Genomic DNA, 20,950 nt, shown 5'->3' on the forward strand with positions numbered 1-20,950 from the left:
GTTTTAGTCACTGTAGTGAACGTGTGTCTTTTGTTCCAGAGTCAGGTGTTGATTTTAACCATATACATTGAGGTCTTGTCATCCTTTTCCTCTCCTTCAAATTTATTTTGCTGTTTTACTTTTACCAGTTGCAGCTTAAATAAAACGATTGAGGTTGGGAGACTGGGAGGGGAGTTGAAGTTTGAAATGCAGATGTTTGGGATAGGTAATGGCCATCTCATTGATTCTGAAGATCAGCCTGTGGGTTTGTTTGACTTAGATGAAAGTGAAGAGGATGAAGATGATTTGTTGCAGAGGACTGGGAATTTCATATCAACATCAACCTCTCTTCCTAAAGGAATCTTAAAGGTGAGAATCCGTAAAATTGGGTCAATCCAACTAATTACCTCTGAAATCCAATATACTTCCCAGTTACAAATACATGGATTCTTGTTATCTGTGGGATTAAATGTGCTTGCTGTCATTTTGCCTTGGTAAATATTCATGCTAGGTTTTTTACCTTTTGCAAAAACGAGATGAAATTATGTTCCCAGGAATTTTTTAGGAACGTCACTTGATCCCTCCTTTTGCATCTCCTGTCCCTCTGTTGGCCCAGCCTTGTTCACGCTGCTCTCATCTCTCGCCCGATGCATAGCGACAGCTTCGCGGCTGGACTCTCCACTTCCACTTTCCTTCTTTCTAAGCCGTTCTTCCTATAGTAGCCTGAGGGATCTTCTAAAAAGAAAATAGCACGCCCTGTCACTTTTCATTGCTCTTTGAAAACTTCTGAATTCCTCACCATAGTCTACACTGCCCTTCACAGGATCTGGCCTTTGCCTACGTCTTCAACTTCATCTGATGCCTTTTCCTCTTATTCCTTACTCGTGCCACACAGGCCTTCTTTCTGTTTCTTGCACATGCCAAGTTCTTTCTTGCCCCTGAACCTTTGCTCTTGCTCATCCCTCCATGTGTTCTTTAAGCACTGCCAGTGGCCAACTCATTCTTACGTTTTTTTTTTTTTTTGCGGTACGCGGGCCTCTCACTGTTGTGGCCTCTCCCGCTGCGGAGCACAGGCTCCAGATGCACAGGCTCAGCGGCCATGGCTCACGGGCCCAGCCGCTTCACGGCATGTGGGATCCTCCCGGACCGGGGCACGAACCCTTGTCCCCTGCATCAGCAGGCGGACTCCCAACCACTGCGCCACCAGGGAAGCCCTCATTCTTACTTTTCTGCTTACATGATGCCCTAGAAATGTCTTTCTTCGCCATCTTACCTAAAGTGGCACCTTTCTGCTCACATGATGCCCTAGAAATGTCTTTCCTTGCCATCCTATCTGAAGTGGCTTACTCTAGTTACTGTCTAACTCATCACTGTGTCTCAGTTGTCTATTGTGGTAACCAAGTGCCTACCCAGCACTTGCTTCAGTTAAATATATGTCAAATGAACAGTTCTCTCTTTGATATAATTTTCCCCATTTTAAAATGGTAGCATGCGAATTTAGATGGGGAGGGGGGACCTTATTATGGTAAATTATTAGAGTGATTCTGTCTCTCCCTACCCTGTGCAGATAATTCATTTAGCTCCTCATAGGGTGAATTCACCTCCATTGAAAATGTAGTCACCACAAAAATTTATCTTGAGGGGCTACAAAGAAAACATCATATGATACTGTGTTTTTTATGTAATTGCATTTTTAATGTAGAGGAAGCCCCCGAAAAATGGATTCTTGTATGGTAAAGCACTGTACTAGAGTACTAGTTGGTAGCAGAGCTGTGGTCTTCTGGTTACTCTTCCAATGCACTTTCTTCTGCATTGTAAACTACTTTATAATGTCTTCATGCTTTAAAGAAAATAATGTTAACCCATTCGAATTGATAAAATTTCAGCTTTATTTTTCTGTAGATGAAGCACTGCCAGCATGCTAATGCTGAACGTCCTACTACTGCTCGGATCTCGTCTGTGCAGTTTCATCCTCGTGCACAGGTTGTGATGGTCGCTGGACTAGATAATGCTGTATCGCTATTTCAGGTATGCATTTTTTTTTTTTTTTGCGGTACGCGGGCCTCTCACTGTTGTGGCCTCTCCCATTGCGGAGCACAGGCTCCGGATGCGCAGGCTCAGCGGCCATGGCTCACAGGCCCAGCCGCTCTGCGGCATGTGGGATCTTCCCGGACCAGGGCACGAACCCATATCCCCTGCATCAGCAGGCGGACTCTCAACCACTGCACCACCAGGGAAGCCCTCATTCTTACTTTTCTGCTCACATAACGCCCTAGAAATGTCTTTCCTCGCCATCTTACCTAAAGTGGCACCTTTCTGCTCACATGATGCCCTAGAAATGTCTTTCCAGGGAAAGACACTGCACCACCAGGGAAGCCCCAGGTATGCATTTTTAAATGAAGACTTGTAGGGACTTCCCTGGTGGCGCAGCGGTTAAGAATCTGCCCGCCAGTGCAGGGGACACGGGTTTGATCCCTGGTGCTGGAAGATCCTACATGCCGCAGAGCAGCTAAGCCCATGCACCACAACTACTGAGCCTGTGCTCTAGAGCCCGTGAGCCACAACTACTGAGTCCACGTGCCACAACTACTGAAACCCATGTGCCTAGAGCCCTTGCTCCGCAACAAGAGAAGCCACCACAATGAGAAGCCCGTGCACTGCAATGAAGAGTAGCCCCCACTCGCTGCAACTAGAGAAAGTCCATGCGCAGCAACGAACACCCACCGCAGCCAAAAATAAATAAAATAAATAAATTAAAAAAAAAAGACTTGTAGTGAAAAGTGTTTACAATCAGCATACATGGTCTGTGGAAATAATCAAAAGGAATATTTTGTACTTCCTTATAGGTTGATGGAAAAACAAATCCTAAAATTCAGAGCATCTATTTGGAAAAGTTTCCAATCTTTAAAGCTTGTTTTAGTGCTAATGGAGAAAAGGTTTTAGCCACGAGTACTCACAGCAAGGTTCTTTATGTCTATGATATGCTGGCTGGAAAGCTAATTCCTGTGCATCAAGTAAGAGGTAAGGTTTCTAATGAACATATAGCTGACACACACCTCCCTCCCCCCCAGCCCATAGTTGAGTTTGTTTAACAGTATTTGCAACCATTTTTTTCCTCCCCATAGAATTATTAAAAATAAGGGTTTCTTTGGTTTTACTATTTGGAAAATGTGTTGTTGCGATAACATGTTTGAATGAAAAAAGTGAACTGACTTTTTACTGAGTACCTATGGGAAGAAAATCATAATTTGCAAATATATATTCCCCTAGACCAGAAAAGCAGTTGCAAATACTTGGCTGTAAAATTAGCAGTTGCTGCAGCAGAAAGAACATGAGCCTGGGAGCTAGAAGACCTGGGTTCTACTTCCTTGGACAAATTATTTCACTCCTCTGAGCTGAAATTTGGGTGCTCTCCAGTTCTTCTGCTGTTTGTTATAATACAATTTTGGTTTACATTTAAAGGAAATAAAGCACTGCTTTTGGAATTTGTAATGTATTTTGAAGAATGGACTACTTAAAAAATACATCTTTTTTTATCAGATGAAAATTTCTTTCCTCTGCCTTATCTCTTCTTCTGCATTCTCCTCAAAAATATAATGCCACCTTCATGAATCCTTTGGGAACTAAAGTCCTTGTAATGAAATTGGTTGGGTTAACATTATGAATCTTGGGAGGTGGTGTTGTCATATGCTACAGCTTGCTGGCAGTCTCCCTGTTAAATTGCACATATGTGGGGCTGTAAGGGTTACAGGTTGCTCTGTACAGCCTTTTTTCTGCTAGTGGTTAAAAGTGAGTAAGGCCAACTTTAGAAACATTTATGAAGTTTATTTTCAGTGTTTCCGGTCTTGTCTTTCCTGTGTTCCTGACACTTTCAGTGATCCTTTCCAAGGGGGGTTTTAATTTATCTATTTATGCTTTAAATCAATGCTTCTCAAACATTAATGTGCATATGAATCGCCTGGGGATCTTGTTAAAATGCAGACTCTGATTCTGTTGTTTTGAGGCGGCCTGATTCTGCATTTCTAACAAGTTCTCAGATGCTGCTGATGCTACTGGTCCATGGACTTCCCTTTGAGTTGGAAAACCTTAAACTGTCTCCCCATATTGAAATAGAAAACAACATGTAGTAGTTATTATCCTTAAATGTCATTCCACTAATCAAAAGGAATGTGCTCTGGTCTTTCCTTGCCTTGCATCCTCTTGGGGAAAGCAAACCAGGGGTGGCTGAGATCCAGTAGTTAGTGATATGTACTGTGGATCTGCTGGTATGCCGGGGTGTGTATCTGATCACCGGATTCTTCTAAGACATGGCATTTATCTTTGCCTTTTAATATTTTTCCTTCTCTTTCCTCAATAAGCATAACTTGGTAATAATGATAATTATAATAGTAATGGTAAACCAAATGTATTTCTTCTCGTGGTGTTATGCTATTGAATATAATTCTCAGTCTCGTGATTATAAAACTATCAATAACTCAATTAATTAAGGACAGTAGAACAAGGGGGAAAATTGCTGACAAGTTAGGATGTGCAAGCCTTACGTGTATGTGAGCTCTTGGTTCTTGCAAATGCAAGTCTGAAAAATGAAGAATTCAGAATTGATGCATTCTGAAGAATTCCGCTTTGATGGTTCCTTCCACTAACCTGTCAGGGCTTGTAAAGTGGGGTCCATGGACTCTCAAAATTCAGGGGTCTGTGAAGCTGGATAGGAAAAACATTCCATCTTTATTTTCACTAATCTCTAAATGAAATTTAGCATTTCCTTCGGTTACGAAAGTTTTAAACAACCATTATTTTTTTTTTTTTTTTTTTTTTTTTTTTTTTTTTTGCGGTACGTGGGCCTCTCACTGTTGTGGCCTCTCCCGTTGCGGAGCACAGGCTCCGGATGCACAGGCTCAGCGGCCATGGCTCACGGGCCCAGCTGCTCCGCGGCATATGGGATCCTCCCGGACCGGGGCACGAACCCGTATCCCCTGCATCGGCAGGCGGACTCTCAACCACTGCGCCACCAGGGAGGCCCACAACCATTATTTTGAGAAGGGTATCATACACTTCACCAGACTGGCACACAGAAAGGTTAAGAACCACAGATTACTATTTCAAAGTCCAGAAGCAGTTTCTGTTGCATCATTTAGAAGGACAGTTCTTTTATCTATATCCATCTGTGCCGGGTCTTAGTTGTGGCATGTGGGATCTTTGTTGCAGCATGAGAGATCTTCATTGCGGCGTGCGGGAATCTTTTAGTCGTGGCATGCGGACTCTTAGTCCTGGCACGCGGACTCTTATTTGTGGCACGCGGAATCTAGTTCACTGACCAGGGATCGAACCTGGGCTGCCTGCATTGGGAGCACCGAGTCTTAACCACTGCACCAGCAGGGAAGTCCCTAGAAGGACAGTTCTTTTTTTTTTTTTTTTTTTTTTTAAGATTTATTTATTTAATTTTATTTTTGGCTGCATTGGGTCTTAGTTGTGGCACACGGGATCTTCGTTGAGGCATGTGGGATCTTCTCTTGCGGCGTGCAGTCTTCTCTCTAGTCGTGGCGTGCGGGATTTCTCTCTCTAGTTGTGGTGCGTGGGACATGGGCTCCAGAGCGCGTGGGCTCTGTAGTTTGCAGCATGCAGGCTCTCTAGTTGAGGTGCCCGAGCTCAGTAGTTGCGGTGCGTGGGCTTAGTTGCCCCGAGGCATGTGGGATCTTAGTTCCCTGATCAGGGATCTAACCCCTGTCCCCTGCATTGCAAGGTGGATTCTTTACCACTGGACCGCCAGGGAAGTCCCAGAAGGGCAGTTCTTAAGGCAGCTGTCTTGTTCTAGGAAAACACAAAGAATTTAACCATTTGGGAATCCAGTTAGTTTGTCAGGCAGCCATTTTGATTTATAGGCATATGGTCATTGCTGAGCCTTAGTTTTCTCTTTCTGTAAACTCAAGTGTTCTAAAATATTAAAATAATTTTTTAGAAGATTGTAACTAAGCACCACCTGCCACTTGGTAAATGCTCAGTCATTGGTAACTGCTGTCATTGTTAAGAACAGCATATAATCTATCTGATCACAATCAGTTCACTTCCCATCCTGAGGAATTTGGCTCTATTCTAGTTAAATTGGCCATTCTTTTTCTTATCTATTAGTTGCTCAGCAGTTGACCTAAAAATCTCATTCCTGGGACTTCCTGGCGGTCCAGTGGTTAAGACTCCGTGCTTCCAATGCAGGGGGCGTGGGTTCGATCCCTGGTCTGGGAACGAAGATCCCACATGCTGTGTGGGGTGGCCAAAAAAAAAAAAAAAACAACTCATTCCCTAATCCATAGAAACATTTATACTTGACATCTTTAAAGCTCTGTATCTTCTTTCTCAAGGCCACGTTATAAATTTTGTCTGGCTTCTATTTTGAAAGGTCTAGCTTTTATAAAAAGCAATTGTAATATTGAAATTAGCATTTATTATCACTGTTCCTTTGTGAAGTCAGAAGTAAAATGCTATGTACATATAACTGGTGTACAGTACACTGTAAGCTTTGGGTAAAAATATGGTTATCTTATTTTTCCAATTAATTGATAAAGTAAACTGTTTGTCCTTATTTGTTGGAATTCTAGTACTTCCTTCTTGAAGACAACCCCCTTTCCTGAATTACCCCCAAACAACAGGCTTACTCAGGCCAAAAACATAAGGTCTTTCACTGCAGGCAGAGAGCAGTGGACTGTGTAAAGAGTCCTCTGGCATTTTGCCTCTGTTGCTGCCATCCTGGGTCTGTGTTCACACTGGTCCCACACAGTATGAGGGAAGTTTGTTTACTGTTGCCCTTGTGACACCTGTGCAGTCTGCAGTCTTCCAGGACTGTGGTGGTGCCCAGCTGTAGGCTCCAAGGTGAACACTTTGAGCTCTGTCTTGCATTCCCACTGTGCTCTTAGGATTGGGTCTGGAGGGGTTTCCAGAACTAACCTCCCTTCTCTGCTTCATCATGTAATGATATTTTCCCTATGTTTGGAGCTGTTTCTTTCTGTATGCTGTAGTCAGTATATAATGCTTGCCTAAAATTTGGGATGAATATTACCCGTAGTAGGACTAGAGTCATTGTGAAGAAGATGGTCATCCCTAGCAGAAGTAACCCTAGTGATTGGAAATATGTGTCTGGATTGATTCCAGTCAAGGAAGCTAGGATGTAGTCTCTTGGTGGGTGGGGCTGGAGTGGGAGGCCCAGTTTTGTAGTATTGTGAACCCTCTAGACAAAGACTGTTAGTAGCACAGAGATGGTCTGTGGGACCTTTAACTATCATTTTCCTGTGGGGAAACAAGAACTCTTCACTGGATTTTTCTAAATTCTTTTTTCTGATTAATATTCTAACTTAGCGATATGCTCACATGGTGCAAAAGTCCAGTGCGTACCAGTGAGTGGATGGTGACAATTCTCTTCCGCTCTGTCACCCTGGAAGCGTAGCTAGTTACACTTTTGTATCCTTTCTATTAGGCAACTTGTTAATGGGTAAGTTGGCTCTATAAGCAAGTTAATATCAGAAGGGTCTCCTGCCTAGTCAGTTTGAGCCTTTTAGGGAAAGGAACATGTCCCATTATAAATAAGTAAACTGACATCTGGTCTATATACTTAGCTCATGTGATTTGGTTACATGAGTCTTGAGAAGCTAATCAACTTTTTTTTAACATCTTTATTGGAGTATAATTGCTTTACAATGGCGTGTTAGTTTCTGCTTTATAACAAAGTATTTCAGTTATACATATACATATGTTCCCATATCTCTTCCCTCTTGTGTCTCCCTCCCTCCCACCCTCCCTATCCCACCCCTCTAGGTGGTCACAAACCACCGAGCTGATCTCCCTGTGCTATGCGGCTGATTCCCACTAGCTATTTTATGTTTGGTAGTGTATATATGTCCATGCCACTCTCTCACTTTGTCACAGCTTACCCTTCCCCCTCCCCATATCCTCAAGTCCATTCTCTAGTAGGTCTGTGTCTTTATTCCTGTCTTGCCCCTGGATTCTTCATGTCCTTTTTTGTTTTTTTCCCTTAGATTCCATATATATGTGTTAGCATACGGTATTTGTCTTTCTCTTTCTTACTTACTTCACTCTGTATGACAGACTCTAGGTCCATCCACCTCACTACAAATAACTCAATTTCATTTCTTTTCATGGCTGAGTAATATTCCATTGTATATATGTGCCACATCTTCTTTCTCCATTCATCTCTTGATGGACACTTAGGTTGCTTCCACGTCCTGGCTATTGTAAATAGAGCTGCAGTGAACATTTTGGTACATGACTCTTTTTTTTTTTAATTAATTAATTTTATTTTATTTTATTAATTAATTAATTTATTTTTTGCGGTACGCGGGCCTCTCACTGTTGTGGCCTCTCCCGCTGCGGAGCACAGGCTCTGGATGTGTAGGCTCAGCGGCCATGGTTCATGGGCCCAGCCGCTCCGCGGCATGTGGTATCTTCCCGGACTGGGGCACAAACCCGTGTCCCCTGCATCGGCAGGCAGACTTTCAACCACTGTGCCACCAGGGAAGCCCTAATTTATTTTTTAATATATTTTTTTCATGACTCTTATTGAATTCTGGTTTTCTCAGGGTATATGCCCAGTAGTGGGATTGCTGGATCGTATGGTAGTTCTATTTTTAGTTTCTTAAGGAACCTCCATACTGTTCTCCATAGTGGCTGTATCAATTTACATTCCCACCAACAATGCAAGAGTGTTCCCTTTTCTCCACACCCTCTCCAGCATTTATTGTTTCTAGATTTTTTGATGATGGCCATTCTGACTGGTGTGAGATGATGTCTCATTGTAGTGTTGATTTGCATTTCTCTAATGGTTAATGATGTTGAGCATTCTTTCATGTGTTTGTTGGCAGTCTGTATATCTTCTTCGGAGAAATGTCTATTTAGGTCTTCTGCCCATTGTTGGGTTTGGGTGGTTTCATTGATGTTGAGCTGCATGTAAATTTTGGAGATTAATCCTTTGTCAGTTGCTTCATTTGCAAATATTTTTTACCATTTTGAGGGTTGTCTTTTGGTCTTGTTTATGGTTTCCTTTGCTGTGCAAAAACTTTGAAGTTTCATTAGGTCCCATTTGTTTAGTTTTGTTTTTATTTCCATTGCTCTAGGAGGTGGGTCAAAAAGGATCTTGCTGTGATTTATGTCACAGAGTGTTCTGCCTATGTTTTCCTCTAAGAGTTTGATAGTTTCTGGCCTTACGTTTAGGTCTTTAATCCATTTTGAGTTTATTTTTGTGTACGGTGTTAGGGAGTGTTCTAATTTCATACATTTACACGTACCTGTCCAGTTTTGCCAGTACCACTTATTGAAGAGGTTGTCTTTTCTCCACTGTATATTCTTGCCTCCTTTATCAAAGATAAGGTGACCAGGGCTTCCCTGGTGGCGCAGTGGTTGAGAGCCTGCCTGCCGATGCAGGGGACATGGGTTCGTGCCCCAGTCCAGGAAGATCCCACATGCCGCGGAGCGGCTAGGCCCGTGAGCCATGGCTGCTGAGCCTGCGCATCTGGAGCCTGTGCTTCGCAATGGGAGAGGCCACAGCAGTGAGAGGCCCGTGTACCGCAAAAAAAAAAAAAAAAAAAAGAAAAAAAAAAGATAAGGTGACCATATGTGTGTGGGTTTATCTCTGGGCTTTCTATCCTGTTCCATTGATCTATATTTCTGTTTTTGTGCCAGTACCATTACTGTCTTGATTACTGTAGCTTTGTAGTATAGTCTGAAGTCAGGGAACCTGATTCCTCCAGCTCTGTTTTTTGTTCTCAAGATTGCTTTGGCTATTCGGGGTCTTTTGTGTTTCCATACAAATTGTGATATTTTTTGTTCTAGTTCTGTGAAAAATGCCAGTGGTAGTTTGATAGGGATTGCTTTAAATCTGTAGATTGCTTTGGGTAGAAGAGTCATTTTCACAATGTTGATTCTTCCAGTCCAAGAACATGGTATATCTCTCCATCTATTTGTATCATCTTTAATTTCTTTCATCAGTGCATACAGGTCTTTTGTCTCCTTAGGTAGGTTTATTTCTAGATATTTTATTCTTTTTGTTGCAATGGTAAATGGGAGGGTTTTCTTAATTTCACTTTCAGATTTTTCATCATTAGTGTATAGGAATGCCAGAGATTTCTGTGCATTAATTTTGTATCCTGCTGCTTTACCAAATTCATTGTTTAGCTCTAGTAGTTTTCTGGTAGCATCTTTAGGATTCTCTGTGTATAGTATCGTGCCATCTGCAAACAGTGACAGCTTTACTTCTTCTTTATCAACTCTTGAATACACTACTGACACATGGTTTTGGTTTGTTTTTTCTTTTTGATCCACAGAGTTAAGAATTAGACTCCCATTCATCATGGGATGTTTAGTAGGTGGCTAGCAACTAGTGTCTGCATGTTACTGTGTTTTAGCTGTCTCTGTGTCGGTGTATTTTCCTTCTGGTCATGAACGTTTTGACAGAGAAGTATAATTTACCCTTTCAGTTACTGACAGGTATTACTGTTTACATTTGGAAAATTAGTTGATAAGTTTACTGGTTGGAGAGCTGGCTCTCAGGCCTGTAATTAGAATGGTAAATGTTAACCAAGGCAAAGAACAGAAGTTTGCTAAGCATTTTGTAGTGACCTTGTATTTCGGTAATACTCAATGATGCATGGGGTCAGAGTTATTCAGAGTCTGAGCCCATGTTTTATTTAAGGCACTTAAAAAGTAAGAAACTCTCAATTGTCAGTGGAAGCTTTACTGCAGACCATTAATCTTTATTGATTCATCTCCTTAGGTTTGAAGGAGAAGATAGTGAGGAGCTTCGAAGTCTCCCCAGATGGATCCTTTTTGCTTATAAATGGTGTTGCTGGATATTTTCACTTGCTGTCAATGAAGGTGAACCATTATTAGCTGTTGCTTGTTCTGCTAGGATAAGACATTAGTGTAGGGATGGTCTTGAACCATAACTCATGGTGTCCTTAAATCTGCATCTCAATTAGAGGAACATATTGAGACTTGGGGAGAAGTTGTGGGCAGTTTGGGAAGAATTTTTTTTTTTGAGGGTAGGGAAAAACAAAGTTGAGTAGGTGCTACAAAATAGAGAACTAGATTGCTTTTATTCTGCACATTGTGATTCTTCTTTGCAGCACCTAGCAATTTGATAAGTAATATTTATTGTTCTTCCAGACTAAAGAGCTAATTGGTAGTATGAAAATTAATGGAAGGATTGCAGCATCCACATTCTCTTCGGATAGTAAGAAAGTATATGCATCTTCAGGTAAGTTAAGTTAATGACAAGATGATCCGAAGCTTCTTTGAAGCTTTGGGTGTGTTTAAATACCAACTTTAACCAAAACTGGGTTTGATTTTAGACTTTTTTGTGTTAGTGAGAAAATCATTTTTATTTTTACAATTCATTTTTCATTGCTGTTTGCCTTCTCATTTACTAACTAGTAGTGGTGAAGGATTAACCGCTTAACATGCACTGTTTGGGGAAAAGATGGGAAGAAAAGGCATTTTATTTAATTAATTAATTTTTGACTATGTTGGGTCTTTGTTGCTACACGTGGGCTTTCTCTAGTTGCGGCAGGCGGGGGCTGCTCTTCGTTGTGGTGCGTGGGCTTCTCACTGCAGTGGCTTCTCTTGCAGAGCACGGGCTCTAGGTGCATGGGCTTCAGTAGTTGCGGCATGCGAGCTCAGTAGTTGTGGCTTGCGGGCTCTAGAGCACAGACTCAGTAGTTTTTGGTGCACGGGCTTAGTTGCTCCGCGGCATGTGGGATCCTCCCAGACCAGGGATCAAACCCGTGTCTTCTGCGTTGGCAGGCGGATTCTTAACCACTGTGCCGTCAGGGAAGTCCCCAGAAAATGCATTTTAAAAGATGTCTTATTCTGAGACTTTCTTTCTTTTTGGAAGTTACTTAAAATCATCACTTCTTTTCTTTTAGCCTCTTTTGACTTGGATAATGTTTGGAATTTTCTTCATTATTGACAGAAAACAATTCTGATCTCATCCTGACATTTCTTTAGTACTACCAACCAATCCTTTATCATTCCTGACAGTCTCTAATCTTGTCCTTTTCTGCTGGCTTTGCTGACTGTCCTGTGACTCTTACGCCTTTTCCTAGAGGATCTTGGGGACCATCACAAGCTCAGCGTAGCTCATGCTGTTTGGTAGTGGGAGGCATTAGAGTGGTTCTGCCAGTGAGTAGTAGTCTTCAATCTATTCAAAAACTTTTTTTAAAAAAAGGATTAAGTTTAGCATTGACTTTAATTTTTGTTTTGGTTTTGGCCCAGAATCAAACTTTCACAAGGTTGAGTTACTTACATTTGTATGTTTTTAATCCAATAATAGAAGAATGTCATCAGCATATATAGTCTCTATTAATTAATATGCTAGGTTTTATGAGGGGTAAGGAATAAATATAGGTTCAGAGAAATAATGTTCCTAATGAAATGGCCCTTGGATCTTGGGAGAGTCAGAGCTGGGGAGAAGAGTTGAAAGGGTCAGCACAGGTACTGAGATTTGGTTATATGAATTGGATATAGATGTTAAATATTTACCAATTAGGTTAGGACCATGGAGGTCTAATTTACCATAAGAAGAAAGGTCCTAAAATCAGAGAAGGAGTAATCAGAAGTTGAGCCTTGGTAAGTTAGGTGTTACCTGTCTTTTGATTGGTGTTCTCCCCCCTCCCCTTCCTCCTTTCCTCCTTCTGTAAGGAGTGATTTATGTGATTGGCATCATATTGTTCATATTTATTGTTTTATATATATAAAGAATATTTTGATAGGAGTGTTGAAGAAAGAATTTACCTTTTATCTTTTCAGCTGAACCAGTTTTTTCTTTTTGTTTTCTCTTGGATTAATTATTGCTTCTTAAGTCAACATCAACTTGTGGCCATCTAATACACTCGCTTTCTAGATGGTCTTCCTGCCCTTGATCCCTTCCGTTGCCATTTTAGTCTGTTGCTAGCTAGGCTGATCTTTAAACCCCTTCCTTTATTGTACCATTGCCCTACAGACAGACATAAAGCTTCTAAAATTTGAGCCTATTAAATTTTTTCTAAATACATTTTTTACTTCTACCTAACCTAAACCCTTATGCCAGCCTGGGAAATTTTGTTTCTTAATGAAATAGCTAAAGCAGTGAGATTCATTGAATTCTCATTGGAAGGATAATAGTATAGAAGGGTGAATGTTAGAGCAATATCCACAGAAAAAGAAAGAGATGAAATACATGAGTGAGGAGCCACCTTTGAGATGGGTATAGGGTCATTCTACACATCTATAATGGGTGTGAGGAAGGGGGTGATCATCAAGATTGAGTGTATAGGAGAGAGAGAAGGAGACTGATCTTGGCACTTAGGTGGCCATTTCTATCATGAAAATATTTGTGTTCTCATCAGATTTAATATCCTTTATCTTTCACACATTCTCCCTTCTCTAAACTATTTGTGCTTATTACAATAAATTATCCATACCTCCTTAATTAAACTATAAATTCCTTTTGGTCTGGATCAGTTCATTCTTCATTTCCTCCTCTGTCGTCAGCTTCATCATCAGTATGGTATCTAAATCACCTAGCCTTACATGTTAGGTACTCTGATACCTCTTGATAGATGTTGGAAAACCTTTGCTGGTGGGTTTTTTGTTTTTTTTTCAAATATTGCGCCAATAATTTATCTGAGTGAAATGTAGAAACTTTTTCTGAAAGTTCAACTCAAGCCAAGAGTTTGTGATTTTCACTCTAAACCTAAAGATACTGTTTATTAATGACTAATGAGGATGTAGTTTTCTATATATGAAAATGTATACAAGAAACATTTTTAGGCCAGTTTTCTAGACCTAGGACAATTATAGTATATAGTAGGTCTTTATTTGTAGTATCTTGTACTATTAAAGAGGGACTAAGAATGGTCAGTTCACTTGCCTTTCAAGTTTAAAACAAAATTAACCAAACACATTTTTTGGCTGTTTCATTCAGGGGATGGAGACGTTTATGTTTGGGATGTGAACTCTAGGAAGTGCCTTAACAGATTTGTTGATGAAGGCAGTTTATATGGATTAAGCATTGCCACATCTAGGAATGGACAGTATGTGGCTTGTGGGTAAGTAAACGGAGGTTCTGGTAACCTTTAATCACCTTTTGCTAATGAGAAAATATTAAAGAATTGAGGGGCTTCCCTGGTGGCGCAGTGGTTAAGAATCCGCCTGCCAGTGCAGGGGCATGGGTTCAAGCCCTGGTCCGGGAAGATCCACATGCCGTGGAGCAACTAAGCCCGTGTGCCGCAACTACTGAGCCTGAACTCTAGAGTCCATGAGCCACAACTACTGAAGCGCGTGCGCCTAGAGCCCCTGCTCCTCAAGAAGAGAAGCCACCGCGAGGAGAAGCCCGCACACCACTACAAAGAGTAGCCCCCGCTTGCTGCAACCAGAGAAAGCTCGTGCACAGCAACGAAGACCCAACGTAGCCAAAAATAAAATTTATAAATTTATAAATAAATTTATAAAAAGAAAGAAAAAAAAAAGAATTCAATATACTGAATGATGCCTAGTAGTTCTGTTTATAAACTAGTAATATGAAATTAATAAACCCAGGTCTTACATTTTATTGTCTTAATAATATTTGTTAATATTTGTGTTTAATAATATTAACGGCAGTTTTTCAGCTCTTTAGCAAAGAAAATACTGGACTACCTTATGTTATGGTGTGTTTTCTTATGTTTGAAATATTTGTTTGATTTAAGTCTTAAAGATACTTAAAGCATTTTTGCCTTTAGCTAGCTAGGTGGTATAAACCAAAAACATGTTTTTTGGGAACACTGTTGTTAGTATTATAGAGACTTTGAAAATATTACCTACAACATGTTATTGTGTCATTGCTGAAAAAAATGGTTATTACACTGGGGCAAAGATGGCCTTATTGTCCTACTTGATTTTAAAGATGCAGGGTGGGAGGAGGGGGTATTGGATAGTTGCCTGTAATTCTAAACGATTTTACCTACCAAATCACTAATGAGCACCTGTAATTTTAGAACTTGGCCCGAGAAGTCGATCTTCATGACTTTCTTGGACTAAACACAGTTGATCCATAAAGAGATTTCAAATCCTCCCTTGGTGGGAGGTCGGTCCAGCGGGCCTTGCTGTCATAGCATACTCGCCACTGGTTCTTCACTTCACTCCCTCCTTCAAAGGTTAAAATTGGGGAAACTGCTTGTAAATATCCCTGTCACCATTTGGAAATTGGTCAGCAGCTACCTTGGGGCCTGGGAAGAAAGGAAAGTGGAACCAGGCTGTGGAGCTTGGAGGCCAGGCTAACGTCTCGTGGGTCTGCCATAGGCAGTAGGACAGCCTGAGCCCCGCGTTGCTAGAGCACTGTGCACTATGGTAGTAGTTCGTGAGTAGCAGGTCTTCGGAGACCAAAGCTCCTTTAGAATGAAGACTGGTATTTAGATTAAGTATAAATAATTTTAAGCAGACCTGCTTTTGCCTTTATGTGGGAAAGAGTAAGTGCACAAACATAACCTTCACTCAAATCTGTGAAGTTCATCTTTTTCTAGTCCTTGCCTCTCTTTTTTGTATCACTTTTTATGAATCCCCTTTGAAGAGCCCAAAGAGGAAAGAATCTAGTATTAGTCGTTTAAACTCATTTGATTTGAATTCCCTTTCAGTGTAATTGAATTCTGATGTGCTTGGTCAAAGACCATTATTAGGTTTTTATTGTTAAACCTGGAAAGAAAGGCCTTAACCCTTGTTAGAGGAATTTCCCATGTTATCAGACAGGCGGGGAAGAGCTAGTGGTGGAATCAGGGCAGAGGTAGGAGAAACTGAACTCGCTTGACTGGTTGGCTGGCTGCTCCTTCCCTTCCTCCCACCTCCCTCTCTTTCCCCTCTCCATGTACTGGTGTGAAATTTCTCTATCCTGGACTTTGCTGCTGGGAATTAACTCCTCCCTTGATCTCAGAATTCATCTGATAGTGTCTATTAACTCTTCTCAGGGTCCTGGCATAAAGTGGATGCTTTTGATTTACCGCTTTGCTCTGATAGGGAAATAGGGAAACTAAGAATGTTGTAAATAGAGAGGTCTTTTAGTTTACAGTATCTTTTTTTTATGGCTTTGGTTAATATAAGGATTGCTGCGTATTTTTAGAAAGTTTTCACATTAATTTGTACATCAGTGTTAGGACATATTTGGGAAATCATTAGGGACTAACCCTTCCTTATAGGTGGGGGGAGCTGATGCTCTGAAGCGTTCTGTAAGACAACTGAAATCATTGATAAGGAGGGATCTTGAAACCTGCAGTCTTACTTTTCCAGGTGCAGTGCCCTTCTCGCTCTACTGGGTAGAATCTTAGTTAAGTTGTACCTTTGCTGCATCTTCTGTATATGCAGTACTGTGTTTTGTGACTTCCTATCTAGTCTAGAAGTCAGTCAGTAAAAAAAAAAAAAATATTTGAATGCTGGCTATGTATTACAAAGCACTGTATATTGAAGAATGGGAAGTTGAGACCTGGCGTATTCTCTCCTTTGCATGTGACAGCTCTTTGAATACATAGACTTCAGAAGATAGCTCACTAAATTCAGGTGGCCCCATAAGGTGACTTGGAGAATCCCCTTTATCTTGTTGCTGTTGCTTTATTTTCGCTGCTTTACAGTGAAGAAGTTAGGAGCGTCTTGTGCTGCAGTCATGGAATATCACTGTCTTGGGCTTCTGCCTTGACTGGGGGTGTGCAACCTATAAACAAACCACTTCGGGCTCTTTGTATTTTGAGAACTGTTGGTCAAAGCCATAAAAATACCTGTTTTTATATTTTCTCATCAAAGTTCTTTCAGGTGGTTAGGTACTTGTTGACTTTAGTCTTCATTACCTTCTTAAAAATACACAAATTAAGATTGTCTTTTTACTAGTTTCCATCTAAATAGTCTTAAACTGTGCTCTGAATAATAATTACAATAAAAAGATTTATAATATTAATAGCAAATTTTTTCAGCACTTAGTATCTGCCAAGCACTGTTTTTCATATATAGTTGTATATGTGTATTGTGTGTGTGTGTGTGTGTGTGTGTGTGTATAAAAGCTACGTATGGATGTGTGTATGTAAATATATATATAGATTTTTTTTCATATATAATCTAACTTAATTCTCATTTCCTACTCCATGATATTGGTACTATGATCCCTGCTTTACAGGTGGGGAAGCTGAGGCACTGTGAGTTAAGTAACTTGGTTAGGGTCAGACAGTAAGTGGCATACCCAAGCTTACAAATAGTCTGGCTCCAGAGCCTGAGCTTTTAACCTTTAAAATTGTTGTTTGTTTGTTTTCTTTTTAAAAATTTTATTGAAGTACAGTTGATCTACAATGGTGTGTTAATTTCTGCTGTACAGTAAAGTGACTCAGTTATACATATATATTCTTTTTCATATTCTTTTCCATTATGGTTTATCCCAGGATATTGACTATAGCTCCCTTTGCTATGCAGTAGGACCTTGTTGTTTATCCATCCTATATCTAATAGTTTGCCTCTGCTAATCCCACACTCCCACCCCTCCCCACCACCCCCAACCACAGGTCTGTTCTCTATGTCTGTGAGTCTGTTTCTGTTTTGTAGATATGTTCATTTGTGTCGTATTTTAGATTCCACATATATAAGTGATATAATACGGTATTTGTCTTTCTCTTTGTGACTTACTTTACTTAATATGATAATCTCTGGGTCCATCCATGTTGCTGCAAATGGCATTATTTTATTCTTTTTTATGGCTGAGTAATACTTCATTGAATATAAATATATACCACATCCATCTCCATTCATCTGTTGACGGACATTTAGGTTGCTTCTGTGTCTTGGTTATTGTACATAGAGCTGCTCAAAGCATAGGGGTGCATGTATCTTTTTGAATTATAGTTTTGTCTGGATTATTTTATTTTATTGAAGTATAGTTGATATGCAATATTATGTAAGTTACAGATGTACAGTATAGTGATTCACAGTTTTAAAGTTTATACTCCATTTATAGTTATTAGAATATCGGCTATATTTCCTGTGTTGTACAATATATCCTGGTAGCTTATTTTATACATAATAGTTTGTGCCTCTTAAACCCCTACCCCTATATTGCCCCTACCCTCTTCCCTCACCCCACTGGTAACCACTAGTTTGTTCTCTATATCTGTGTCTGTTTCTTTTTTGTTACATTTATGAGTTTGTTGTATTTTTTAGATTCCACATATAAGTGTCATACAGTATTTGTCTCTCTGACTTATTTCACTCAGCTTAATGTCCTGCAAGTCCATCCATGTTGTTGCAGATGGCCACATTTCATTGTTTGTTATGGTTGAGTGCTACTGCCTTTTTAAAGGTACATCTCTGTGTGTTGATGTGTTTAAATATAAAATGGTACAATCACTAGGAGTTTTGCAAATTAAGGAGTCTTACAAGAAATAAAGAACATTTAGTCCAGTTTGTCTTGAGAATGAACCCTTTTGTGCCATGTATATAGTCCCTTTGGAAAATCAGCTTCAAACATTCTGTGCTTCAGCTTTTATATAGCTTTATCTTTTATCTTTTAAAATGTCTAAATATACCTTAGATTGCTATTTTTCCTACTTAAATCTGTTTTAAACCCTTAGCTTAAAACTTTGCTTCAGGATTTTTGTGATTTCAGTAATCTACCTGGATTGGGAGAATGTGGAAACTAGTCTTTTGTAACTTAAAGCTAACAAAAAGTTTCTCTTTCTAAGATATTTTCAGTATTAGTTTATTTCTGATGATGATTGTCCCTTTTCTGTTATCTTTCCATTTGTTTGTATATCTGTTTTTAATTTCTTGCTGGTGTCTTAGTCTAATTCTGCACATCCATCACGGTAACTTCTAGCCATATGTGCTATTTAATTTTAAATTAATTAAAATAAAAAAAAATCTAGTTCCTTGATGACACTGGCCACATTTTATGTATTCAGTAGCCACATGTGTCTGGTGGCTATCATATTGAGCAGCACAGCTATAGAGTATTTCCATAATCACACAAAGTTATACTGAGTAGTGCCAGTCTAATCCAGTCATTTTATTGATAAGGAAACTGAGGTCTATGAGTTAGGTAATTTAAGTGTTGTTACTCATCAGACTAGTTATTGGCAGAGCTGGATCTGGCACTCACGTCATCTAGTTTCCAGTTCTGTGTTCCTTCCACACTGCCACCCCCAAGTATTTTTGATTTTATTTTAAAAGAATACTGAATAATTCAGGGCTATAGAAAAGTATGAAATTTGTTATGATTTAGGGCCTGGAATTAATAGTTCTTTAATTTTAGTGCTCTCATTGAACATATAAAATGGGTTTCATTTTGCTTCATCTAGATATTGTTCAGGACATGTATGCTTTATAATGCAAGGAAAACCTGCTTTATTCAGGGATACGTTTTTGCTTCAGTTTCCTCATTCACAAAAACATTTATTGAGCATTGAGCTGGGGATTGTGGGATAGAACTGCATCATCACCTTCTCATAGTTTATGATCTTATGTGAGGACATGCATACATGTATCTCTGTTTACAAGGCAAGACGTCTTAAGGGCTGCAGTTGAGATGGAGTGTTTTAATTTTAAGAATGTCAGGAATGGTGAAGGCTGTTATTGTTGAACGTCTGTCTGGAAAAGGTTTTGGGGGATATTGGCACTTGAGCTGGCCATTTTGAGGGCCAGGTGGGGTTCAGAAAAAGACATTGCAGATAGTGGAAAGGATGAGAAAATTCAGGTGTGTGTTCTGAGAGGAGTCTGGGTGGGATGACTCTTAAGGGGGGGCTAGGCTACAAAGGTAAGCAGTCGGGATAACTTGTAGAAAGGTCTTTCATGCTGTGTCGAAGAAGATGGACATTATATTAAGTGGAAAGAGAAACAGTTAAGGGTTTTTAAGCAGAGGAGAATCATGATGATATTTGAATTTTAGAGTTTGAAGCAGATAATTTGCATGACAGCCTTTAGAAGGGGAATAGAGGTGCAGGTAGATGAGCCTTGAGGTCATTGCAATAATCCAGGCATTAAGTAGTAAGGGTGGGAATGAGAATAGGGAGATAGGTAAACAATGCTTGTAACGTATGTCATAACTGCTTAGAAACTTGGGATGGGAGAGAAGCAGTGACATCAGGCTCCAGGCCAAGACAGCCAGAAGAGTGGAGTTTGTCCAAAGAATGAGGGTGGAGGAGGGAGGCGTGCCAGAGTTAGGCGTGTCACGGGGCTGTTCCACAAGCAGTTAGAAGTGAGTGGAATTAAAGACACTGATGGTCCATGGGGGTAAATGAGGTGAGAGAGACACTAGAGGTAGGTTGATGTGGTTAATTGCCCTCATTCCTGTTGGGGAAGGTTTTTGTGTACCAGGATACGTCGCGGTTGCTGATCTGTTAATGGATTGGCTTCTTGATTCAAGAACCTGCTTCTAGTCCAATCAACTGTGGTTGAGGGTGGAAAGCTAACAGTCATGTCTGCTTCTTTAGTTTGGAGTTCGGGGGTGAGCTCCTTTCTCCCTTTGGTCCTGTTCTTCCACTTACGATACCCGGTTTTAGTTGTTGTTGCTCTTTATTTGTTTCTTTAAGCTTATATCTCCCTTCTCCATCTCACATCTTACCTACCTCTTCCACAAAGCTTCACTGGAGCAACTTCACCTCATATTGATTTTTCCCTTCTTTGAGGTTCTAGATCACGTAAAGAGCTTAGCTTATGTTCTCCTGTATTTCTGGGTATTTCTTGCAGGCGTATTTTTTCTGGGGTTAAATTCCTTCTGATATTCTGTGTTCCTGTGACAGTTTGCATATTGCTGGTTATATAGATATCATTCAATAAATAACCACTCTCAGTAGCATATTAGAATCAGTTATCAATATATTTTAGCACAAATACCACTGTGTTTCCATATATCAGAATGATTAACTTGTACCATTTTTGTTCCACACATCTAAGCAACATAGGCTATATTTAAGGGTACTCTGATGTTCATGAGGAT

At 40.1% G+C, this 20,950-nt stretch overlaps 1 protein-coding gene across 2 annotated transcripts in view; it reads left to right on the forward strand.

Annotated features, from left to right (window-relative positions):
- Positions 1–20,950, forward strand: part of UTP18 (UTP18 small subunit processome component) — a 42,467-nt gene that overhangs the window by 11,257 nt on the left and 10,260 nt on the right. The window contains exons 5-10 of one of the 2 annotated variants that reach the window (XM_081218186.1): positions 260–348; positions 1,882–2,007; positions 2,826–3,000; positions 10,751–10,851; positions 11,143–11,233; positions 13,940–14,063. In XM_081218186.1, the coding sequence (XP_081074312.1) occupies positions 260–348; positions 1,882–2,007; positions 2,826–3,000; positions 10,751–10,851; positions 11,143–11,233; positions 13,940–14,063 (706 nt within the window). The remainder of the gene's footprint in view (positions 1–259; positions 349–1,881; positions 2,008–2,825; positions 3,001–10,750; positions 10,852–11,142; positions 11,234–13,939; positions 14,064–20,950) is intronic. The other variant, XM_081218187.1, reaches the window with a different exon arrangement.

Source organism: Mesoplodon bidens (genome assembly GCF_964165515.1).
Source record: "Mesoplodon bidens genome assembly, chromosome: 19".
NCBI classification, from domain to species: Eukaryota; Metazoa; Chordata; class Mammalia; order Artiodactyla; family Ziphiidae; genus Mesoplodon; species Mesoplodon bidens.